Source organism: Canis lupus, chromosome 9, assembly GCF_048164855.1.
Source record: "Canis lupus baileyi chromosome 9, mCanLup2.hap1, whole genome shotgun sequence".
NCBI classification, from domain to species: Eukaryota; Metazoa; Chordata; class Mammalia; order Carnivora; family Canidae; genus Canis; species Canis lupus.
Genome location: NC_132846.1, coordinates 77112091 through 77131692, shown reverse-complemented (window position 1 = coordinate 77131692; position 19602 = coordinate 77112091). Strand labels below are relative to the sequence as shown.

General features: G+C 40.5%; 1 gene segment (V, D, J or C); it reads right to left on the bottom strand.

Moving 5' to 3' along the window:
- Positions 1-475: 475 nt before the first annotated feature.
- Positions 476-12613, bottom strand: LOC140639548 (immunoglobulin heavy variable 3-23-like). The segment is given in 3 exon segments: positions 476-589; positions 12088-12395; positions 12499-12613. Coding segments are annotated over 3 exon segments (468 nt in total).
- Between the last annotated feature and the right edge of the window lie 6989 nt (positions 12614-19602).

Genomic DNA, 19602 nt, shown 5'->3' with positions numbered 1-19602 from the left:
GGTGCACTTATAAATTGCATCCAGTCCTTGATTTTCTTTTTGCTGCAGAGCAGATTTCTTTCATAGAAATCATAGGTTTATTTTTCTTTTTTTTCTACAGTTTCACTGACCCTTCTGAGCCTACTCGGATTATGTTGTTCTTTGCTGTTGAGTTTAATAAGTTTTTTATAGATCTTGGATACTAGCCCTTTATCTGATAGATCATTTGCAAATATCTGCTACCATCCTGTAGGTTGTCTTTTCATTTTGTTGACTGTTTCTTTTGATGTGCAGAAGCTTTTTATCTTGATGGAGTCCCAATAATTCAATTTTGCTTTTGTTTCTCTTGCCTTCATAGATGAATCATGCAAGAAGTTGCTGCAGCCAAGTTCAAAAAGGGTGTGAAAAATAAAAATATACGCTATTTTTTAATTTATAAGATAATTTAATTAATTAATTGATTAATGTATACTTTTTATTGGAGTTCGATTTGCTATCAATCCTCATCAGTGTCCTGCCTCATGTGATAGGACATAGCGTCCAGCAGCATGGGTATTGAATCTGTGTAGGAGGAACAGTGAGCCTTTTTGTGGGACGTCATGTCCATGTTCTAGAGGTATGTGCATGATGTTTACACTCTGTTAACAATCGTCCACGGATATCTTGATGTGCACAGATTTGAGACACAGGTGTCCACATGTCTACCCATCCATCTTCACCAGCCCATGACTGAGCAGGGAGCCCATGCAGGTGGAGTGGGGGGAAACATGGGGAGCAGTAGCCTGGCAATATGTTTTACCCTAATCTTCACTCTGCTAATGCACTGGATATGCTTCCATTTTAATCAGGTCCTGGAGAAGACCTGTGTTGCTCTGTTGTTCCCTTTGTGGATGGCTTGCTTTTGATGTGTCCCAGAGCTTTACCAGGAAACAAGGGTTTTGAGAGACATACTGGATTGTATGATTGTGATTTAATGTTCATTGATTGAAATTTTGCTTAAATTCTTTAATTTCTTCATTGATTCATTTCTTCTTCAATAAGATGTCCTTTTATGTACCTTTATTTATTTGTTATATATTTTTTAATTGAAGGTTGATTTCCAACATATAGCATAGCACCCCAGACTCATCTGGTCAAGTGTTCCCCTCAATGCCCTTCACCCAGTCACCCCATGCCCCCATCCACTTCTCTTCCCACTACCTCTTATTCATTTCCCAGATTTAGAATTCCCTCATATTTTGTCACCCTCTCTAATTTTTTCCACTTATTTTCCCTCATTTCCTCTATAATTCTTTACACCATTTTTTATATTACCTGAATGAATGAGACCATATAGTGTTTGTCCTCCAATTGACCTACATCACTCAGCATAATACCCTCCAGTTCCACTCACAGTGAAGCAATTGGTGGGTATTCCTCCGCTGTGGTGGCTGAGGAATATGCTATTGTAAATATAGAATACATGTTCCTTATCCATTTATCTTTCGATGAACACCAGGGCTCCTTCCACAGTTTGGTTATTCTGGACATTGCTGCTATAGGCATGGGAGAGCAGGTGTCCTGGCATTTCACGGCATCTATATCTTTCAGGTAAATCCCCAGCAGTGCAATTTCTGGGTCGTAAGACAGTTCTATTTTTAACTCTTTGAGGAACCTCCACACAGTTTTCCAGAGTGATTGCACCAGTTCACATTCTCACCAACAATGCAAGAGGGTTCCCCTTCTCCACATCCACTTCAGCATTTGTTCTATCATATCTTCTTAATTTTCCCTATTCTCACTGGTGTGAGGTAGTATCACATTGTCATTTAGGGGCCTTCCATGTTTTTATTGGTTTTGACTTGTTTCATAGCATATTGGTCTGAACCTATTCATGGAGTGAATTCAACCATTCTGTACCACTTGACACATGAGTTGTGACCATGTGTATGATCAATTCTGGAGTATTTTCCACGTACAATAAAGAAGAACGTGTACTCTCCTTTGGGAAAAATGCCCTGATATATTTGTGAAGTATGTCTGATCCAGTATGTCTCTCAAATCCCTTGTTTCTTGTTGAGCTTCTGCTTAGATGATTCTCACTGATATCAGGGGACATTGAAGTCCCCACTGTAAAGATAATAGTAGCCATGAGTGTCATTAAGTTTAGGGTTAATTGGTTTGTGCACTTGTCTTCTATGAAGTTAGCAGTGTGAATATTTTGAAAAGGTAGATCTTCTGTTGGATAAACAATTTTTATGATATAGTATCCTTCTCCATCCTTTATTATAGGCTTTGTTTTAAATTCTAGATCAGCTCCTATAAGCATTGCTCCTCTTCCTTCCTCTTGATGTTCATTGACATGATTAGTGGGAGTTTTCTCCCTCACTTTCAACCTGGATGTGTCTTTTTATTGAAAAAGAGAGAGTCTGCTGGAACTCCTGGGTGGCTCAGCTGTTCAGCACCTGCCTTTGACCCAGGGTATGATCCTGTAGACACAGTATCAAGTCCCACATCAGGCTCCCTGCATGGAGCCTGCTCCTCTCTCTGCCTTTGTCTTTGCCTCTCTATGTCTCTCATGAATACATAAATTAAATCTTTCAAAAAAAGAAAGAAAAAGAGTCTTTGCTATGATTTTCTCAAATATACATTCTGTCCTTCTCTCTCTTCCTTCCCTTCATGGGCCCTAAATATTTTAATTTAGTTTGAACTAATGGCACTAGTGATTTTTCAACCCTCTCATGGTCCATTATTTGTGTGTCTCTACTTTCCACACCTTCATTCCTTTCTATCACCTTGTCTTCGATGTCACCTATGCTCCATTCGACCTCATTTACCATGGCCGTTACAGCATCTAGTTTAGACTCTATCTCACATTGATCACTTTTAATTTACAACTGAATTGGTTCATTTCTACATTAAGTTATAATGTAGTGTGTTTTAGCTTTCCTGAAATGCAACTAGTAACTTTTAAATTAATATCCTGTATTTGAGCTCTTATTTTTTACTTTATCCTTCTTAATTAGATCTATGGCAGAGAGTATTACCTCTGGTTCTTTCCTTTGTTGTGAATGGCATATGCTCCAGGAATTGTATTACTAGGTATTCACCCCAAGCACACAGATGTAGTGATGCAAAGGGCACTGGAACCCCAGTGTTCATAGTAGCAAAGTACACAATAGCCGAACTGTGGAGGGAGACATGATGTCCACCACAGAAGAATGGATAAATATCATGTGTAGTATATACAATGGGATATTACTCTGCCATCAGAAATATCAAATACCTACCATTTACATTGACATTGATGGAACTGGAGGGTATTTTGCTGAGTAAAATAAGTCAATCAGAGGACAATTATCATATCATTTCTGTCTAACGTGGAATATACATAACCTTTCAAAGTAACATTGGCTAATGCTGGCAAGCCTGGTAATCATTAGAAAGGGGGACAGAACATGAGAAACCTTTAACTATAGGAAACAGAATGAGGTATAATACTGGGGAGGTTAGTGGGTCTATTGGGTCATTGTGTGATGTGCATTAAAGAGGGTAAATGATGTCATCAATACTGTTACAAGCACCTGATGGATTATTGAACATCAGAAAAGAAGTATGTAGTATAAGTTGGCTAATTCAATGTAACAAAAAATAAAACTATTTTATTTAAAAATATTATTGTAGCAAATGGTAGGTATTTGTCATTTCTAATGGGTGAGTAATATTCCATTGTATACATAAACCACATCTTCTTTATCCATTCATCTTTCTTTTTTTTTAATATTTTTTTAAATTTTTATTTATGATAGTCACACAGATTGAGAGAGAGGCAGAGACACAGGAAGAGGGAGAAGCAGGCTCCATGCTCTGGGAGCCCGACGTGGGATTCGATCCCGGGTCTCCAGGATCACGCCCTGGGCCAAAGGCAGGCGCCAAACCGCTGTGCCACCCAGGGATCCCTATCCATTCATCTTTCGATGGACATCGAGGCTTCTTCCAGAGTTGTCTATTGTGGACATTGCTGCTAGAAATCAACGTGGATGGAACTGGAGGGTATTATGCTGAGTGAAGTAAGTCAATCGGAGGACAAACATTATATGTTCTCATTCATTTGGGGAATATAAATAATAGTGAAAGGGAATATAAGGGAAGGGAGAAGAAATGTGTGGGAAATATCAGAAAGGGAGACAGAACGTAAAGACTGCTAACTCTGGGAAACGAACTAGGGGTGGTAGAAGGGGAGGAGGGCGGGGGGTGGGAGTGAATGGGTGACGGGCACTGGGTGTTATTCTGTATGTTAGTAAATTGAACACCAATAAAAAAAAATAATTAAAAAAAAAAAAAAAAAAAAAAAAAAAAAAAAAAGGACTCCTGACTCTGGGAAATGAACTAGAGGTGGTGGAAGGGGAGGGGGGCAGGGGCTGGGGGTGAATGGGTGACGGGCAGTGAGGGGGGCACTCGACGGGATGAACACTGGGTGTTATTCTGTATGTTGGCAAATTGAACACCAATAAAAATAAATGTATTATAAAAAATAAATAAAATAAATAAAAATATTATTGTATCAAAGAAGATGTGGTCTATGTATACAATGGAATATTACTCAGCCATTAGAAATGACAAATACCCACCTTTTGCTTTGATGTGGATGGACCTGGAGGGTACTATGCTGATTAAAAAAGTCAATTGGAAATGGATAAACATTATATGGTCTCATTCATTTGAGGAATATAAAAATTAATGAAAGGGAATAAAGAGAAAGGAGAGAAGATGAGTGAAAATTTCTGTGAGGGTGACACAACATGAGAGAAACCTAACTCTGGGAAATGAACAAGGGGTAGTGGAAGGGGAGGTGGGCGGAGTGTTGGGGTGACTGGGTAATGGGCACGGAGGGGAGCACTTGGTGGGATGAGCATTGTGTGTTATTCTGTATGTTGGCAAATTGAGCATCAATAAAAAATAAATTTATTATTAAAAAAATGATGTATTTTTATAAAAGGTATTTTTGATAACAAATGTGACAGAAAAATTCAGTTTCAATTCTTTTCAATCTATGCCTTTAATCAAACTTAATTTTGAATTTCTCAGATTATTCCCCCTGACCCTAAGGGCTATGTGCAGGACTTGTCTTCTGCCTCCAAATCTAACACATTGCAACTTTGAATGGATCACATGCATCAGGAAGACTCCCAGCAGAGCCCACCAACCAAAAGACGCCTGTGTCCACTTCACAAAGACACGGAGTCTTGCCTATAATATTCCTGCAATTCTAAATTTAGAATTTAGCTGAATTTCAGAGGGTTTCAGGTAATTCAGTTCTATTTGTAAGTCTCTAACAACTCAGTCACTGTGTTCCACTGCAGTTAACTCTGTGATCTTCTGTAATCACTTTGATGAGCTTACCTGATGCAGAATGAGCTCATTCAAGCAGAGATTGGGATATAATAAACTTGTGTCAGAACGAACATTTTCCATTGTATACCCTATATTTCTATTTTTCTTATCCCTCCTAAACTAACAGTATGGTGCTGCTTTGCAACTGTAAGTTTTTCATGAATTCTTTTTACATCCAAATACTATATTCCATCTAAGAGAAGAAAACTATCTACCATGAACCTTTTCTATGGATTTATCAGGTATTTTTGATAACAAATGCAGCAGGAATTTTCCGTTTCAAACCAATTTCAATTTGTGCCTCTGATCAACCATAATTTTGGTTTTCTTATATCAGTCCCCCTGACCCTGTGGGGTGCATACAGGACTTTTGTTCTGTTTCCAAATCTAGCCCATTCCATCTTTGTTTTTTTAATGTTTTATTTATTCATGAGAGACACACACACACAGAGATGCAGAGACACAGGCAGTGTGAGAAGTAGGCTCCATGCATGGGGCCTGATGTGGGACTCGATCCCTGATCTCTAGGATCAGGCCCTGGGCTGAAGGCAGCACAAAACTGCTGTGCACCCAGGTACCCCCTTTCCATCTTTGAATGGATCATATGCATCAAGAAGACTGCAAGCAGAGCCCACCACCCAAATGGCACCTGTGCCACCTACACAGGGACCTGGAGTCCTGCCAATAATATTCCTGCAATTCTGGTCCTTGGGAGCATCTTTGCCCTCCTTGAATCCCCAGTCTCACTGCTAGGCGGTGCATTGCTCCTTATCTCACTTGTTGGATGACCTTATGTTCATGGACCACATATGTCTATAATTACTTCCTGAAACATAATACAATATTAGTACAATACTCAGTAGGCTTGTACAAACAAAAATGAGTCCTTAGGATCCAGAATCTGAGTAGGGGTGAAAATAAGATTACGATACTCTGAAACAAAACACCAGGGTCCAAAGTTCACCTCCAACATATAAATCAGAAAAAATTAACCACACCATCTTTAGTATAAGAAAATATGGGAGAGAGAAGTTAACATGTGAGAAGGTTTAGGGGACTCAGGGTTTGTCATATATCTGAAACAGCTGGATGGTTATTGAATCATTTCAAACATCCATGAAATCGATCAGAGTTGAAAAAGCAACAACAGAAGGACTCCTAATAGAATACTGAGCAGGTTTTGGAGTGCTGGAGCTGTGCGGTGTTGACATTGGGGAGATACAATTGTAGGGATGACAGCAGGAGGGAGGTTGCTTGCAGAAGCTACACTCAAGAATTTTAAGGACTAGAGAGGATTGTATGAACTTGTACAATTCTACTCCTGTGGGGGACGGACCAGGCATAATGGTGCTCAAATTGAAAAATAGGGAAATTTCTGGATCTAAGGACCCCCTGAGTGCCAAGAAGAAAAAGTGGCACAATGTGATGCATGGTTAAGAAGGACTGGAACCTATAGACGTGTGAACATTGGGTCTGAGTGCAGGCGTTGTGCTTTGTTTCCATAAACTGAACGCTGTGTGGTCCTGTGACATCTATTCTGAAACCAGCAGGCAGAAACTAGACCCTCATTCGTGACAAGCCCTCAGAGGATGAGCCCAGGTCCACACTACAGAGCCTTTATATTGTCGTTTAGAGATCCATTCATGTGTCTGAGATACACCAGCCTAGACACAGGTATGGTGAACACATGATTCAGATGTCAACTGAGGACAGAAAGGGCTTTATGGCTCTCCTGTGAGGGCTCCCTGAAGACTCCGGGGTGCAAACATTCAATCCCAGGCTAGAGGTAGGTGGCCCTGTTCATAACGGCTCTCCAATGCAGTCAGGAAGAGTCACAATACCCCAAGACAGGCTTCAACAAGGTGGGCTGTGAGCATCTATAGAGGAAACAACACCAACAGCAAATGATAACAATCCATTGCCAATTGCACTGTGCATTTAGACATCCATGTAAGCCCAGTAGGTCCAGGGTTGCACACTGCAAGAGGAACTGTGTGCTCCATCCCTTGCTCTATCATCTCACATCTATTTTCTGAGTGTTCATGTCTGGGGACAGCTGCTATTTGTATAAATGTTGATGAAATCATCAGAACCAACCAATGCCCTGCTTCTGAGCATTCAGAGCTGCTCCCCTGCCTTGCTGATTATGAGTGGACTTACCCTCCCTGAAATAGATTCACTATCATATAAGTTCACACGTAGACTATGGAATAGGATGGTAGAGCTGTTAGATATTGACATAACCAGGTCATGTTACCTGGTTGTTGCAAATTCCATGACAAAAATGATTGCATTTAAATAAAGTGATAAAGGCCAAATAAGTCATGTAGGAACCTTGAGGGGTTCCATTGAGGAAATAAAGGGAAACTGATCTCATGGCCAAAGGGAGAGTCACAGATGCAGGTGGGTTGAAATGAGGACACGGGGCACCAAATGTTCATCCAGTGACAAGGGACACACCTAAAGGCCATCAGTACAACACAACCCTGTAAGGTGATGGTGAGACACAAATCCCACTGGGTCATCACATCCTCATCTGGAAACGTTATAACAGAACATCCTAAACTGAAGTTCCAAAGTGTCTGAGTATCTCTGACTCTCTTGTATCATTGTTCTCCTGTTTAGTTTGTCCACAGTGACTTTTTGACAGATACCTATGGTTTGCAAAAGACTAGTCCTAGTTCCAGTTGAGAAATGCACCCTTCACTGGATGAGGGTGGTTACATGATACTTCTCACAACAAATACAGCAGAGTCATGACAATGCATCCATGTGTCCCGAATGTCTCTATGTGTGCCATAAAAATCTTAGGATTATATGTTCATACTCTGAAAACTGTCCAGGATGCTTTCACAAGGATTGCTTTGAATATGTAGAAGGTTCTGGGCAACCAGAGATTTTCACAGGATTTATTTTTGTTTTTTTTTTTAAAGATTTTATTTATTCATTAATGATAGAGAGAGAGAGAGAGAGGCAGAGACACAGTCTGAGTGAGAAGGAGGACCATGCCCGGAGCCCGACGTGGGACACAATCCTGGGATGCCAAGATGGCACCCTGGGTCAAAGGGAGGCGCCAAACCGCTGAGCCACCCAGGGATCCAAAATAATTCTGTTTTTATTTTAAAGATTTATTTATTTATTCAGGAGAGTTACAGAGGCAGAGGGAGAAACAGGCTCCGTTCCAAAAGCCTGATGCAGGACACCATCCCAGGACCCCAGGATCAAAACCCCAGCCAATTGCAGACACTCAACCTCTGAGCAACACAGGTGCCCTGACAATATTCGTTGTTCTAATCTGTAAGCACAGAATGTTTTCCATCTCTTTGTGTCTTCTTCAATTTCTATCCTAAGTTGCCAAACAGGTAGAATCATTTTGGAAAAAAAAAAAACAACAGAAAAAACAACAACAACAGAAACAAAACTACAGCTGGAGGGCATAACAAGGTTTTCAGACAAGCTCTATTATAAAGCCTTTATCATCAAGATAGCGTGGAACTGGCAAAACAACACATAGATCAATTCAATTGAACAGAGCAGAGAGTGCAGAAAGGGACCCTCAGCTCTATGGACAACTACTCCTCAAAAAGCAAGAAAAAAATATCTAATCAAAGAAAGACACATCAACAAATGGATCTGAAAAAAATTGGACAGCCACCTGCATAAGAATGAAAGTGGACCATTCTGCTACACAAAGCACAAAGATAATCTCAAAATAATGAAATACTGAAATCTGAGACAGCAATTCATCCAAATCCTAGAGGTGAATTCAGGTAGCATCTTTTTGTCCTCAGTTTCAGTGACTGCTAAGAAGGCATCTCTCAAAAGGCATAGGAAACAAAGGGAAAAATAAACTGTTATGACTTTATCAAGATAGAATCTGTACAACAATACAACAGGTGACAAAACAAAAGGCAGCCTACAGAATAGGACAAGATATTTCCTTAACAAATTCAGCACCCAACATAACAATCAATCCAGTCAAGAAATGGGGAGAATACATGAAAAGGCTTTTCTCCAAAGAAGACCGACAAATGGCCAACAGGCAGAGGACAAAAAATGATCCACATGACTTGTCATCAGGGAAATACAAATGAAAACCACACTAAGATCCCACTTATACAACTCAGAATGGATAAAGTAAAAAGGCCAGAAACAACAAATATAAGGGAGGATATTGAGAAAGTGGAAACCTCTTTCATTCCTGGTGGGAATTAGGCTTGTTGAGCCGGTACAGAAAACAGAATGGAATGTCCTGAAAACGTGAGAATAGAGCCACCCCGGGAGCCAGCCACTGCACTACAGGCTATTTACCACAAAGACACAGATTTAGTGAAATGAAGGGACACTTGCATATCAATGTTCAAAGCAGCAAAGTCCACAACAGCCAAACAGTGGAAGGAGCCTCAGTGTCTATTGACAGATGAATGGATAAAGAAGCTGTGATCTATGTATACAATGGGATATTACTCAGCCATTAGAAACGACGAATACCCACCAATTGCTTCGACATGGATGGAACTGGAGGATATTATGCTGAGTGAAATAAGTCCATTGGAGAAGGAAAAACATTATATGGTCTCATTCTTGGGGAATATATAAACAGTGAAAGGGATCATAGGAGAATGGAAAGAAAATGAGTGGAAATATCAGAGATGGTGACAGAAGTTGAGAGACTCCTAAATCTGGGAAAAGAACAAGGGGTAGTGGATGGGGAAGTGGGCGTAGGATGGGGCTGACTGGGTGAAAGGCACTGAGGAGGGCACTTGATGGGATGAGCACTGGGTATTATGCTATATGTTGGCAAATCTCACTCCAATAAACAATATACAAAAAAAGATGTGCTTTATATATACGATGGGATATTACATAGCCGTCAGACATAATGAATAACATGAAATAATATTTCTGTCAACATGCATGGAACTGGAGTCATTATTGTGAGAGAAATAAATCAATAACAGAAAGGCAATGATATGGTCTCAGTGATATTGAAAGAGACCATAAGGGAAGGAGTGAAACTTAGTGGGGTAAGACTAGAGAGGAAGACAAATCATGAAAGACACTTAACTCTGGGGAAAAAATGAGGGTCACTGGAAGGGAGGAGGAGGGGAATGGTGTAACTGGGTGATGGGAGTTGAGTTTACGTGATGTGATGAACACTGAGGGTATAGTGCATGTTGGTAAATTCAAATTAATTAAAGAAAAAAATTACTTAAGCCCATGTCCCCTGTTGGAACATCATACATGAGCTGGGCAGATCAAACAACAGACACTCATTCTCACAGATCTGGTGTCTGGGTTGTCTGAGGTCTAGGTGCAGGAAGCTGTGGTGTCTGGAGAGCACCCACATCCTACCCCATCCTTTCCCAGGCACTTCAAAACGGGCCAGTGTGCAAAGAGCTTTCCCAGTCCTGGTGTATAAGTGCCCTGATCCCATCATAAGGCTGCATCTCCTAAACTAATTGGACCTTAAGGCTCCACCTCCTCCTCCCATCACATGGACATTAGGTTTCACCACAGGGATGGTAAAGGTCACAACCAGTTAGCTGACATAAGCACCTGAAGGACCCATGAGTTTTACCCTGCAGGTCGAAGGTCCTTCAATCCAGCTCCTCACCCTGAGGATCCTCATGGTCCAGTAGAAGCTTCTGGTCGCTGAGCACACCAAGTAAAGATGACCTTCAGAACCATATGGTTCCTTGGGAAGAGAACAGCTTCCATCTGAGACCTGGGTAGGATCTTGGCCTATTTGTATTATTATTTAAAGTTTCGTGCTGCTTCCATATATTATTCATCTCCTTTCCATATGATTCAGACACTTGTCTACTGAGAATGACCATGTTTCTCTTTTGTCCTTCCAGGTTTACCCTGGTTTAGTGAAATTCCTCACACCATATCCAGTCTTTATTAACTGAGAGCTCCCTGAAATTCCCTCCTCATTCTTCTCCTCCACACAAAGGAAAGAAATGAAACAATAACCCAGGAGTTCCCTCTTTTGATGAAGTTGGGACACTGACTCCACACAAGCCCTTCTTGGAGCAGAACGCCATCCCCACCACCGGCCCACAACACACACCCAGAGCCAGTGTCATTCCCTGGCACCATACAGGCATTTGTGACATGATGAGAGGCTGGCCTGGCTCTCGTCAGACATGAAGGTGAAGGTGATGAAAGGTTATACTCTCATTATTGTGTGTGTGTGTGAATGACCTCTGAGTCCACTTCCCTACCATGTCAGCTGGGAATCTCTCTCACTCCCAGGCTTTTATTCACATTTTTGTATTATGTTTCTTTTTTCTTGTGTTGATTGGGGATTCCTCTATACCGAGATGTGCAAGACAGCATGTTACCTTGGGGTCCTGTGATCCATAGTGAGTGCCACTAGGACTCATGAAAAGGTTCAGATGATGTGAATGGAGTTATTTGTAATTGATTAATATTTCGGGTCAGGAAAAGTTAAGTACAAGTAAGTGCAGGTGCTATGGTTGAATTCTAAGTCTCTTAGAAAGAGACTGAATAGGTAAACACATGATCAAGTGTTCAGAGGGGTTCCCTGGGGGAAACTGCTCCTTGGAGAGGAAGCCCAGACCCTGACAGGAAACCTGTCCAGAACCACCCTCTGCACCTGCTCGTGGGACTTCAAGATAGACGTGGTGAGGAGTGCGCACCCCTTGGTGGTCCTGATCTCCTTCTGCAGGGAGGTTTGTGTCTGGGCTCACACTGAGGTCCCCTCACTGTGTCTGCACAGTAATACACAGCCATGTCCTCGGCTCTCAGGCTGTTCATCTGCAGATACAGCGTGTTCTTGGCGTTGTCTCTGGAGATGGTGAATCGGCCCTTCACAGCGTCTGCATAGTATGTGCTACTTCCACTACTGCTAATAGCTGCGACCCACTGCAGCCCCTTCCCTGGATCCTGGCGGACCCAGTTCATTTCATTGCTACTGAAGGTGAAACCAGAGGTCACACAGGAGAGTCTCAGGGACCCCCCAGGCTTCACCAGGTCTCCCCCAGACTCCACCAGCTGCACTTCACCCTGGACACCTGCAGAAACAAGACATCCTGGTCAGGATACTGTCCCACATCCCCAGTTTCTCTCACATATCTCCACTCACAGACTCAATGTCTTTGGTTCTCTATGAATTACCTTTTAAAATAGCGACAAGGAAAACCCAGCCGAGCACAGACTCCATGGTGGTTTGTCTGCGTTGTGTCCTGATCACTGAATAGGGTCACCTGGGGATCCTGAGGCTGGGACTGCTCTCCCGGCCACAGGGTCAGGACTGGGCTGGTTTAATCAGTGGAGGGAGGTCCTTATTTGCATATCCTCCAACTATATAACCAGCTCCAGACTTACATTCATGTATTTAAAAGCCAGCACAAGTGAGGCACCACAATTCTATAGCAATTTGTGTAGATAGCCTTCTGACTATATGAAGTTCTAAGCACAGTTCTTTTTGAGTTTCTGCGTGTATTTCCAAAGACACACATCAGTATAGGTCATTTTCTGGAGAAATTTCAATTTATTAGTAAAATTTAATCCTAAATATTTATTTTTGGTGCCAGTGTAAATCGGATTATTTTGTTATTTTGTATATGTAATTTGTTGTTATTTTGTAGGAATATATCTTTATTTTATTTGCTGATTTTATATCCTGATTTTTTTCTGAGCTCATGAGTTATTTCTTCCAGTTTTTATGTAAGGTTTTTACTCGTTGACTCTATTAAGATATTGTCATAGAAAAACTCTTTATTTTCTTTCCAGGTTACCAAGTTTTCTTTTTTTTTTAAGTAGTTTTCTTGCTACGTTTTCTGGCAGGTCCTCCAGTCTGGGGCAGAAAGTATTTTCCTCTTGTCTTCAGGATGCATTGCCTGTTCTAATCATGCAGTTAATATAAGTCAGACCTAGAGGAGACAATAAATTTCATTTTACATGTGGATGACCTACCTAATATAAAGTGAGAGTCGGCAACTCAATCAGGACAGGGTGTCTCTTCATGTCTTCCGCCCATTTCACTTTGTGGTTGTTTAGTTTGGCAATTTATTTTTCGATTTTGGAAACCTGCCATAATCTGGAGATAGATTTGCAAATCTCTTCTCCCATTGTTTTCATTCTTTTGGAAGATGTTATTTGTTCATTCATGAGAGACAGAGAGAGAGATGCAGAGATGGGCAGAGGGAGAAGTGGGCTCCCCACAAGGAGCCTGATGCTGGTCTCAATCCTAGAGCTCTAGGACTCCCTGTGTCAAAGACAGATGCTGAAGATACACAGGCATCCCTATCTTTCCAATTTGTTAGGTTGCCTTTTAATTATGTTGAGTGTTTCCACAGCTGTAAGACAGCTCCTTCCTTGGTGTAGTCCATAGAGTTCATTTTTACTTTTGTTTCCCTTCCCTTTGGAGATTCGAGTACCAAGAACCTGTTTGTGGCTGAGGTCACAAAATCTCCTTGATTTTGATGGTTTCTTGCCTCACCTTTAGGTCTTTCATCTACTCTGAGTTTATGTTTGTGTGGAGTGTAAGAATGGCCCAGGTTCATTCTTCTACTTGCAGCTGTCCAATGTTTCCAACACCACTTGTTGTAGAGATTGTCTCTTTTCCAGTTGATAGTCTTTTGTACGTTGTTGAGGATAAGTTGTCCATAGAGCTGTGTGTCCATTTATGGGTTCTTTATTCTATTCTATTGACCATGTGCGTGTTTTACTGTCACTATTTTACTGTTTTGATTATCACATCTTTGAAATCCGGAATTGTATGGCTTTTGCTTTTTTTTAGTTTTTATTTATTTACTCACAAGAGACACAGAGAAACAGAATGGCAGAGACACAGGTAGAGGGAGCAGCAGGGACCATGTAGGGAGCCTGATATGGGACTCGTCCCCTGTCTGCAGGATCATGCTCTGGACAAAAGGCAGTGCTAAAACGTTGAGCCACCCAGGCTGCCTTGATTTGTTTTTTGTTTGAACATTCTTTTGCTTACTCAGAATCTTTTCTGTTTATTTACAAATTTTAGGCTTGTTCCATTCCCTAGAAAAATGGTGGTGGTGTTTTGATAGGGTTCATATTGAATGCATAGATTGCTGTTGGTGGCATAAACATCATATGAATGTTTATTTTTCCAATCCATGAGAATAGACTTTTTTCCATATATTTCTGTCTTCTTTAATGTCTTTCATACATACTTTAGAATTTTTAGAGTATAGGTACTTTCCTCTTTGGTTAGGATTATTCTTAATTATCTGAAGGTTCATTTGTTTTTTAAATTTTATTTCTTAATTATTTTTTATTGGAGTTTGCTTTGCCAACATATAGTATAACACCCAGGGCTCATCCCGTCAAGTGACCCCTCAGTAACCGTCACCCAGTCACCCCTACGTCTGCTGACCTCCCTTACAACTACCGCTTCCCAGAGTTCCTTCCCAGAGTTCCTTTCACAGAGTTAGGAGTCCCTCATGTTCTGTCGACCTTTCTGATATTTCCCACTCATTTTCTCTCCTTTCTCCTTTACTCTCTTTCACTACTTTTTATATTCCCTGAATGAATGAGACCATATGTTTGTTCTTCTGTGACTGACTTACTTCACTCAGCATAATACCCTCCAGCTCCAATCATGTTGAAGCAAATGGTGGGTGTTCTTGATTTCTAATGGCTGAGTAATATTCCATTGTATATATAGACCACATCTTCCTTATCCATCCATCTTTCGATGGACACCGAGGCTCCTTCTACAGTTTGGCTACTCTGGACTTTGTTGCTATAAACATCGGGTGCAGGTATTGTGGTCTTTCACTGTATTTGTATCTTTGTAGTAAATCCCAGTAGTTCAATTGCTGGATTGTAGGAAAGCTCCAGGGGAAGTTGAGAGATTCATAGTATATAGAACTAGACATTAAATTAAAAATATTTAATTAGAAAAAGGAATCCATTTTTTGTGTCAGGTGGTGAAATCAGGGGAACAGTACAGAGTTAACATAAATTGTTGAGCTCTGACCTATTCCCTGTAGAGGAATAGTAGCTTCAGATGAATATCAGTAGACACTTGTTCATGCTTTCTGAGTATCCAGCAGCACCCTGTATTAACAGGCCTTTTCCATTAGTGCAGGAAGTCCTCAAACAGGGATGTCATGGGATGATGGGTTTCTGGACAGGCTGAAAGTGAGGTGTGGGCATGGGTGAATCAGGAAAGGCTGGTGTGGTTTCAATTTCAACCCACATATTACCACAGTGGGTCATGAAGATTTTGGTTAATTAATATCTGCTCCCAGTTGGGGATAAAATGTGTAAATCAAACATATTCAATCTCATTACCCTATATCCAAATGTTTTTGACCTTTTGAGGTATAATTTCTCTCTTTCTAACAAAATTAGATAAAAATATCAAAATCATAGAGACATTTTTAAAAAGATTTAACATATATTTTATGATAGCTTTTCTGTCAGTTCTTAAAAATGCCCATTCTTCTGTTCATGTGATGAATACTGGGTTATATGCTTTATGTTGGCAAATTGACTCAAACAGAAAATAAATAAATATATATTTAAAAATAGTGTCAAGGAAAACCCAACTGAGCACAGACTCCATGGTGAGTTGTTTTGTCCTGATCAATGAATTGGTCACCTATTGTTCCTGGGGCTGGGGCTTTACTCCTGGATGCAGGATCAGGTCTAGGATGTTTTATTCAATAGAGAGAGATCCCTATATACATGTCATCTCAGTATATACTCAGCTGGGGATCATTCTGTGAAACTGTTGTGATCTGACATGTGACTGCCTTTGTATGTTCATATTTACTTATTTGAAAAACTATGGATCTTATTATGTAATATTCCAGACTTCAGACTTTGTGTCCACGTGGTACTTTGTAATTGTATTTGCATATATCTCTTGGTTTATAGGTGTCATGTTTCCCCCCACAGTGATGTGAACCTACCCCTTAAATTGTAGAGGGTTTCTAATGTGTCCTTGTGCACATTCTCAGGTGAGTCTAACCCCAGATTCTTGGCCTGTGCTCCTCTCCACAGGATTTACTGCCCCTCTGAAACCCCTGAATGACAAAGTGGCAGGGTTATGTAGAATAATGTATCCCGCATGTATTGGGGACCGCATGATTTTGCTAAATTTAGAATTTAGCCGAATTTCAGAGGGTTTCAAGTAATGCATTTCTATTTGTAAGTCTCTAAGAACTCAGTCAAGGTGTTCCACTGCAGTTAAATCTGTGATCTTCTGTAATCGCTTTGATGAGCTTACCTGTTGCAGAATGAGCTCCTTCAGGTAGAGTTTGGGATATAATAAACTGGTATCAGAATGAACATTTTCCATTGTATAGCATATATTTCTATTTTTCTTATCCCTCCTAAACTAACAGTATAATCCTGCCTGAGATAAAGCAGCTCAGAGACAGGTACGGTGAACACAGGATTCAGATGTCGACTGAGGACAGAAAGGGCTTGATGGCTCCTGGGAGGGCTCCCTGAAGACTCAAGGGTGCGAACATTCAATCCCTGGCTAGATGCAGGAGGCCATGTTCAGAAAGGCTCTCCAATGCAGCCAGGAAGAGAGTCACAAAACCCAAAAACAGGCCTCAACAAGGTGGGGTGAGAGCATCTACAGAGGAAATAAAACCAATAGCAAATGATAACAATCTATTGCCAACTACACTGTGCATTTAGACATCCATGTTATCCGGCTCAGGTCCAGGGGCTGCATACTACAAAACGAACTGTGTGCTCCATCCCTTGCTCCATCCTGTCACACTTATTTTCTGAGTGTTCATGTCTGGGGAAGCTGCTATTTGTATAAATGTTGATGAAATCGTCAAAGTCAGCCAATGCCCTGCTTCTGGGCTTTCAGTGCTGCTCCCCTGCCTTGCTGACTATGAGTGGACTTACCTTGCATGAAATAGCTTCACTGTCATGTAAGTTCACATGTAGACTATGAAATAGGATGGTAGAGCTCTTAGATATTGACATAGCCAGGTCATTTTACCTGGTTATTGCAAATTCCATGACAAAAATGATTGCATTTAAATAAAATAAGAGGTAAATAAGTCATGTAGGTCCCTTGAGGGGTTCCATTGAGGAAATCCTAAAAGGAAACTTATCTCATGTCCAGAGGGATAGTCACAGATGCAGGTGGGTTGAAATGAGGACACGGGGCACCAAATGTTCATCCAGTGACAAGGGACACACCTAACAGTTATCAGTACAATACAGCCCTGTAAGGTGATGGTGAGACACAAATCCCACTGGGTCATCACACCCACATCTTCTGGAAACATTATCAAAGAACATCCTTAAACTGAAGTTCCAAAGTGTCTGAGTATCTCTGACTCTCTTGCATCATTCTTCTCCTTCTCTGTGACCAGTGTGACTTTTTGACAGATACCTATGGTTTGCAACAGGTTATTCCTAGTTCCAGGTGAGAAATGCACACTTCACTGGATGAGGGCAGTTAACTGATACTTCTCACAACAAATACAGCAGGGTCATGGCAGAGCATCAATGTTTCCCTAATATCTCTGTGTGTGCCATAAAAATCTTAGGATTATATGTTCATACTCTGTGAAAAATGTCCAGGATGCTTTCCCAAGTATTGCTTTGAATATGTAGAAGGTTCTCGGCAGCATAGAGATTTTCACAGTATTTATTTTTGTCTTTGTTTTAAAGATTAATTTATTTATTCAGGAGAGTCACAGAGACAGAGGCAGAGACATAGGCAGAAAGAGAAGCAGGCTCCCTTCCAAAAGCCTGATGCAGGACACCATCCCAGGACTCCAGGATCACAACCTTAGCCAATTGCAGACACTCAACTTTTGAGCAACACAGGTGTCCTGACAATATACATTGTTCTAATCCATAAGCATGGTATGTTTTCCATCTCTTTGTGTCTTCTTTAATTCCTTTCCTAAGTCGTCAAACAGGTAGAAACATTTTGGGAGAAAACAAACAGAAACAAAACTTCAACTGGAGGGCATCACAATGTTTGCAGACATGCTCTATTATAAAGTCTTTATAAGTGCAACTTATCTTTATCATCAAGATAGGCTTGTACTGGAAAAAACAACACATAGATCAATGGAACAGAGCAGAGAACACAAAAATGGACCCTCACCTTTATGGAAAACTACTCCTCAAGGAGCAAGAAAAAAAATATCGAATGAAAGAAACTCTCATCAATAAATGGTTCTGAAAAATCTGGACATCCACCTGCATAAGAATGGAAGTGGACCATTCAGCTACACCAAACACAATCTCAAAATGGATGAAATTCCAAAATCTGAGACAGTAATTCATCCAAATCCTAGAGGCAAATTCAGGTAGCAAATTTTTGTCCTCAATTTTAGCGACTGCTACCAAGGCACCTCTCAAAAGGCATAGGAAACAAAGAAAAAATTAACTATTAGGACTTCATCAAGATAGAATCTGTACAACAATGCAACAGGTGACAAAATGAAAGGCAACCTACATAATAGGACAAGATTTTTCCTTAACAAATTCAGCAGCCAACAAAACAATGAATCTAGTCAAGAAATGGGGAGAATACATGAACAGGAGAAAAAAAAGATGTGGTTTATATATATTTTGTGATATTACACAGCTGTCAGAAATGATGAATATCATGAAATAACATTTCCTTCAAAATGAATGGAGGTATTATATTGAGAGAAATAAATCAATCACAAAAAGGCAATGATATGGTCTCACTCATATGTGGAATATAGGAAATATTGAAAGAGACCATAAGAGGAGGAGTGAAACTTAGTGGAGTACTACTACAGAGGAATACAAATCATGAAAGACACGTATACAATGGAATATTACTCAGCTATTAGAAATGACAAATACCCACCATTTGCTTCAACGTGGATGGAACTGGAGGGTATTATGCTGAGTGAAGTAAGTCAGTCGGAGAAGGACAAACATTATATGTTCTCATTCATTTGGGGAATATAAATAATAGTGAAAGGGAATATAAGGGAAGGGAGAAGAAATGTGTGGGAAATATCAGAAAGGGAGACAGAACGTAAAGACTGCTAACTCTGGGAAACGAACTAGGGGTGGTAGAAGGGGAGGGGGGCGGGGGGTGGGAGTGAATGGGTGACGGGCACTGGGAGTTATTCTGTATGTTAGTAAATTGAACACCAATAAAAAATAAATTAAAAAAAAAGAAAATATGGTATATGTATACAATGGAATATTACTCAGCCATTAGAAATGATAAATACCCACCATTTGCTTCAATGTGGATGGAAA